This window comes from Aphelocoma coerulescens, chromosome 1, assembly GCF_041296385.1.
Source record: "Aphelocoma coerulescens isolate FSJ_1873_10779 chromosome 1, UR_Acoe_1.0, whole genome shotgun sequence".
Lineage (NCBI taxonomy): Eukaryota > Metazoa > Chordata > Aves > Passeriformes > Corvidae > Aphelocoma > Aphelocoma coerulescens.
Window position 1 is genome coordinate 58,553,949 of NC_091013.1, and position 6,499 is coordinate 58,560,447.

The 6,499-nt window shown below is 49.0% G+C and overlaps 1 protein-coding gene across 1 annotated transcript; it reads left to right on the forward strand.

Annotated features, from left to right (window-relative positions):
- The first annotated feature begins 943 nt into the window (after nt 1-943).
- On the forward strand, nt 944-6,166 carry PCDH20 (protocadherin 20). Its single transcript, XM_069029875.1, has 2 exons — nt 944-1,007; nt 2,098-6,166. Exons 1-2 carry the CDS (start codon nt 957-959, stop codon nt 4,792-4,794), a joined length of 2,748 nt encoding a protein of 915 aa, XP_068885976.1. The 5' UTR covers nt 944-956; the 3' UTR covers nt 4,795-6,166.
- Nucleotides 6,167-6,499: the final 333 nt, after the last annotated feature.

The window sequence follows — 6,499 nt, forward strand, 5'->3', positions numbered from 1 at the left end:
AATCAAATGCTTACAAACTCTTCAAAAACATGACTTTCATTTCGTGGAGTCACAAGCTGTTCAATATTCACCAAGGCTCAGCAATGCCAATGCAGCTGTTAATTCTCAATTTGCCTGCTGACACTCATACCGCAACATAGAATCTCAGAACGGCTTGGGGTGGAAGCAACCTTAAAGATATCTTAGTTCCAACCCCCCTAGTCAAGAGCAGGGATGCCACCCACTAGATCAGGTTGCTCAGGGCCCCATCCAATCTGGCCTTGAACACTTCCAGGGATGGAGCATCCACAGATTCTCTGTGCAACCCGTTCCAGTGCCTCACTACCCTCGGCGTAAAGAATTTCTTCCTTCATACCTAATTTAAATCTCTCCTCTTTCAGTTTAAAACTGCTCCCCTTGTCCGATGACTGTCGGCCCATGCAAAAAGTGGCTCTCCATCTTTCCAAAGACGAAGAACAAGCCGAGTTTTATTTTTTAATATCTTTTTGCCGCCTTCGTTTCCAGACGGGACTGCCTTCTTTCCCTGGTCCAGACGCTGCCCGGGCGAACACACAAACTCCCATATCCCCGCTCTCCGCTGCGGCCGCGCCGCTGGGCTCAGTACATCGGCCGCGTCCTTCCCTGCATGCTGTCCGCTTTCCTTCCTGCCCGCTGCCCTCCCTGCCCGCTGCCCGCGGCGCTGCCGCAGCTTCCGCGGACGCGCCCCCGCGTCTCGCCCGCCCGCCCCGCTCGCAGCCGTGCCCGTGACTGTTCCCCGGCTCCGGCCCTTCCCGCGCGGCGGCGGCGGAGGGGGAGTGTCCTGGGCGGCGCGTACATCCCAGCCCAGCCCAGCCCAGCGCGGCGGCGGCAGTGGCGGTGGCGGGGGAATGGGCAGCCGCGGGAAGGAGAAGCGCCGGGCGGGCGGCGGAGCGGGCGGGCTGCTGGGGCGCAGCCGGCGGCGGCAGCGGTGGCCGGGCATGGGGCCCCCGGGCGGTCGCGGCAGCTCCAGCGCCCGCGGCAGCCTGCAGGTGAGGGCCGGGCGGCGGGAGGGGGGGACGCGCCGCGTCCGGCCACTCGAGCCCGACTTCGCACGCAGCAGCGAAATTGGCAACAAATTGGCAAAAAACACACCGAAAAAACAACCAAACAACCCAAACCGTGTGTTTGTTCGTTTGGTCTTTTTCTCTCCAAAGATCAGGGAACCCGCGAAAAGTTTATATATGTTGCTGCTGCTGACGCGGGTTGTGGCAGAGAGGCGCGGAAAAAGGGCAATGGGGGATTAAAAGGAGGAGGAAAAATTTCCTCCGTGGAGACGATGCCTGAAGTTACTTTCGAGAAATCCCTTTCTAGCTGTGTATACTGGGTGACGCGCTCGCCAGCGCGGGCAACTTGCTTCGCGCAGCCCCTCCGCTCCGCGGCTCCTCTCCGCAGCTCGCGTTGTCCGCCGGCAGCAGAGGGACCCTGCGGGGTGGCGCGGAGGCGGCCGGCGGCCCGAGGCGGCGGGGCTGGAGCCGCCGGCTCCGCGGCCGCGGGAGGCAGGGACCCGCCCAGAGCGCGGCACCTCCGCTGGGACCCCGGCGCGCTGCGCGGAGCGGGCGGTCTCCCCGCTGCACCGCGGGACCCATGGACATGCAGGAAAAACAGCTCTCGGGACGGGACTGAGGGTAGGGGCAGCGAGGGACGCGTTTCGCATTGCTGCTGTGGAAAGGGAAGGGGTCGAGCAAATGTTTGGGGATGTGCAGGGGGATGGCCCGATTTGGGATGCGCTTGTGGTTGAGAGGGAAGGTGCCGCTGGTGAGACAGGGGCAAGCTTGGGGCGGGGGCAAGAGGAAACATGGCACGTCGGGGCGCAAGTGCTGCTGGGGGCGGGGGGAGGCAGGGTGCCCTCGGGCCATCCTGGCAGTGCGTATTTGCTGTGGGGGATGCAGCTGGTGTTGCCTGGAGGGTACAGATGGTGATGCCCTGGAAGTAGCTGCTGTACTGGGAGGATGGTGGGGAGAGGGAGGATGGCTTCATGTTGCAGACGCAGCACTCTCTGCTCGAAGTGGCAGTGGGGGAGGCAGTGGGCGGGGGGAGGCGCCAGCACTTCCTCACACCCCTGTGCCTCTCTCTTCTCAGCACTTGCTCCTCTTCCTGCTCTTCGTTGGGCCTTTCAACTGCTTTGCCAGTTACAGCCGTGCCACTGAGCTCTTCTACAGCCTCAATGAGGGGCTGCCTGCTGGCGTGCTCATCGGCAGCCTGGCCCGCGACCTGCAGCTCCCAACAGCTGGTGGCCAACACTCTGCATCTCTGCAGCCCCCACTCTCCTTCACCCTGGCCTCCCATGGCTTGGGGGGACAGTATGTGCAGCTGGACAACCGCTCTGGGGAGCTGCACACCTCAGCCATGGAGATAGACCGGGAAGCTCTATGTGTGGAAAGCAGTGGGGCCACCATCTTTGGGGGATCAGCTGCTGTCTCCTCTTCCTCCCCCTCACCAGAGTCATGCCTACTGCTGCTGGATGTGCTGGTACTGCCACAGGAGTACTTTCGCCTGGTGAAGGTAAAAATTGCTATCCGTGATGTCAATGACAATGCGCCCCGCTTCCCTGTGCCCCACATCCATCTCTCGGTGCCTGAGAATGCACCTGTGAACACCCGCCTGGCTATCGAGCACCCCGCCCTTGACCCTGACATGGGCACCAACGGTGTCCAGACCTACCGCCTGCGAGATAACTACGGTGTCTTCACCCTGGATGTGGAGGAGAATGAGAACGGGGAGAGGACTCCCTACCTGATTGTTATGGGGGCACTGGACAGGGAGACACAGGACGAGTATGTCACAGTCATCGTTGCTGAGGATGGGGGGACACCTCCGCTCGTGGGCAGTGCCACCCTCACTATTGGCATCAGCGACATCAATGACAACTGTCCCCAGTTCAATGACTCACAGCTCAACGTCACCCTTTATGGGAATTCCAGCCTAGGGACACACGTGGCTACGGTCCATGCGGTTGACATGGACCTTGGATCCAATGCCCAGATCACCTACTCGTATAGCCAGAAGGTCCCCCAGCCATCCAGAGACTTGTTCCATCTGAATGAAAGCACAGGAGCCATCACACTCTCCACTAAAGTTGATGGGGACACTCCGAGGCTGCACAGGCTGATCATACTGGGCAATGGTCCTGGCTGTATTCCTGCTGTGATCACAGTGCTGGTCACCATCATCAAAGTCATGATGAGGCCACCTGAAGTTGTTCCTCGTTTCATAGCTAATGAAGTGGAAGGGGTGGTCTACTTAAAGGAACTGGAGCCTATCAACACACCTATAGCATTTTTTACCATCAAAGACCCTGATGAAAAATACAAAGTCAGTTGCTATTTGGATGGTGATGGGCCTTTCAGACTTTCACCGTACAAGCCATACAACAATGAATACCTGTTGGAGACCACAAAGCCTTTGGACTTTGAGACACAACAGCTGTATGAAATCTCCGTAGTTGCATGGAACTCAGAAGGATTTCATGTCAAGAAAGTTATCAAAGTACAGGTTCTGGATGACAATGACAACTCGCCAGTTTTCTCTGAGCAACTGATAGAATTGTCCATTGAGGAGAACAATGTTCCCAATGCTTTTTTAACCAAACTGCATGCTACTGATGCTGACAGCGGAGAAAGAGGGCGAGTGTCCTATTTCTTAGGTCCTGATGCCCCTTCCTATTTTTCTTTAGATAAAACCACAGGAGTTCTTACAGTTTCCACTCAGCTGGACCGAGAAGAGAAAGAGAAATACAGATACACTGTCAAAGCAGTAGATTCTGGATTCCCTCCAAGAGAATCAATAGCAACTGTCACTATCACTGTATTGGATAAAAATGATAACAGTCCAAGATTTATCAATAAGGATTTCAGCTTTTTTGTGCCAGAGAACTTTCCAGGTTTTGGTGAAATTGGAGTTATAAGTGTCACAGATGCTGATGCAGGGCAAAATGGATGGGTTGCCCTTTCAGTTCTGAATGGAAGTGATATTTTTGTTATAGATACTGGAAAAGGAGTTTTGAGAGCTAAAGTCTCCCTGGACAGGGAGCAGCAAAGCTCCTATGTTCTGTGGATTGAAGCAGTTGATGGTGGTGATCCTGCCCTGTCTTCTACAGCAAAAATAACTATCCTTCTTCTGGACATAAATGACAACCCTCCTTTGGTCTTATTTCCTCAATCTAATATGTCGTACTTGTTGGTCCTTCCTTCTACCCTTCCTGGTTCTCCCATCACTGAGGTCTATGCTGTCGATAAGGACACTGGCATGAATGCAGTCATAGCTTACAGTATCATAGGAAGAAGAGGCCCTCGACCCGAGTCATTTAGGATTGACCCCAAAACTGGTAATATCACCTTGGAAGAGTCCCTGATGCAAAATGACTATGGGCTCTATCGGCTGCTTGTAAAAGTTAGTGATCACGGCTACCCAGAACCTCTCCATTCCACTGTCATGGTGAACCTTTTCGTGAACGATACTGTCAGCAATGAGAGCTACATCGAGAGTTTGTTAAGGAAGGAGCCTGATATCAGTGTAGAAGAAAAACAGCCACAAATATCCATAGAGCCTACACATAAAAAAATGGAGTCATCATCTTGCATGCCTACCTTGGTAGCTCTTTCAATAATAAGCTTGGGTTCAATTGCTTTAGTAACAGGGATGGGAATTTACATTTGTCTAAGAAAAGGGGAAAAGCATCACAGAGCAGATGAAAACTTGGAAGTACAAATCCCATTAAATGGAAGAATTAACCTGCACATGTTGGAGAAGAAACCAATGGAGATTTCTAACATTTAATGTTCTTTGTGTATAAATTCAACATCTGAAAAACCCTGGACAACACTAAAACACCTAGCTGTAGGTTGTATTGACAGAGGTTGCAATGAAGGACTGCTAATTTATAACTTAATAATATTATAATTGTAAATAGCTGTTTACAGTTTTTTAAATTCAATTTCAGTGTACAGCTTTTTTATGAAACGTTAGTAGCTAACAGCTAGCACCCTGACTATAAAAACATGGACATCATTTCCAGCTTTCATAAATCAATAAGATCAGTGAACATAAAAAAGGGGAAGGTAAGATGATTCTTTTAAACTCAAGTTTTAAAAGTCTTTTTAACCACTAGAGGGCGTCAGATGCTCCTGAGCAGGGAACTGTTCAAGGTACTGTCCATAAGATAAACAGAATATATTTTAAATATATTGATTTTAATAAAAAATACCTATTGGCATACAGACATTTAACCACTACCAAAAAAAAAAAAAAAGAAATGTCTGTCCCAATGTATGTATAATAAAAATAATAAGTATGTTAAAATGCACTAGTAATGAAAACCCGAATGTTTATTACCTCACAAGTAAAGCTTATACAGTAGGATAGAAGAGGCATTAACAAGAAGTGCAATTCCTGTTGAGCAAGAATGCAAGATATTGTAACAAGAATCTGAACTGCTGTGACATATCATTCATTTTTCTCCAGATTTCACCCTCATTATCATTTGCTCCAGCAATCTGCTGGTCATTTTTATGGAAAAATTATATTTAATATTTCCTAAAGCAAATAATGCCAGAGCCCCATCCTCATGCTCATAAACATGCCAGATGCAAGGAAGCAAGGGAATGGCTAAATCTCTAGTTGTCACAAAAGTGGTGGTATTTTTTTGTACTTTGAGCAATCTGTCAGTAGTACTCCATCAGTTTGGTTGTGCAGTAGATTTTTGTTATGTGTTACTTCTGAATCTGATCTGCCAGATGAAAACAAAAATCACTTCACATTCTAAGGAATTGTAGGACTTTTTTTATTCTGACTGTTGCTCCTTTCTGGATTGGTATTTCATGTGAAAGATCTTGTTTCTGACTTTTGGCGACCATTCCTGGCTCCTTTTCATTGGCTTTGATTTTGGATTAGATCCAAAATCTAACTTGTAAGACTGGTGGCATATTTTCTTGATAATTTATTCTTTGCTGTATCCTCTGCAACAAAGCAGCAATTTTATCAGTGATGTATTACTTTCACTTCCTTTTAAGAGCTGAGAACTATCTTTTGTATGATGATTGCATCAAATTTCTGTGTGAACAAGATAAATTAGTGTTACGCTTAAAAATTGCTATTTTGATTTCTCGCATCATATGTCTGTAATGTACCAAAAGCGTTTATATGTCTGCAAATTAAAGCTATATATTTTCATAATAACTTATTCTCTCTCTCCTAGAATTTTAATTATAAAGCTAAAGATTATTTAAGTTATAAGAAATGCATTTTTCACAAATGCTTAGGTACTGGCTATCTGGTCCAGCATGTCATAGTACTCCCACAAATTAGTACACTTCAAAATCATTAATGACAGTTTATGCTGTGCTTCTTGAGATTACCAGCAAAGACAACTGTGTGTCGGTTGATGTAAGTGGTGCAGCAGCTCGTACCTGTTTTGAAAGTAGGGAATGGAATTTGAGGCAGTTTTTGATTTTTCTCTCTGTGACTGGCATATTACTTTGCCTTG

Coding starts and splice junctions, on each gene's coding strand:
- PCDH20 (XM_069029875.1), top strand. CDS start 957: ATGGGGCCCCCGGGCGGTCGCGGCAGCTCCAGCGCCCGCGGCAGCCTG. Junction 1,008..2,097: donor GCGCCCGCGGCAGCCTGCAG/GTGAGGGCCGGG, acceptor CTCTCTTCTCAG/CACTTGCTCCTCTTCCTGCT.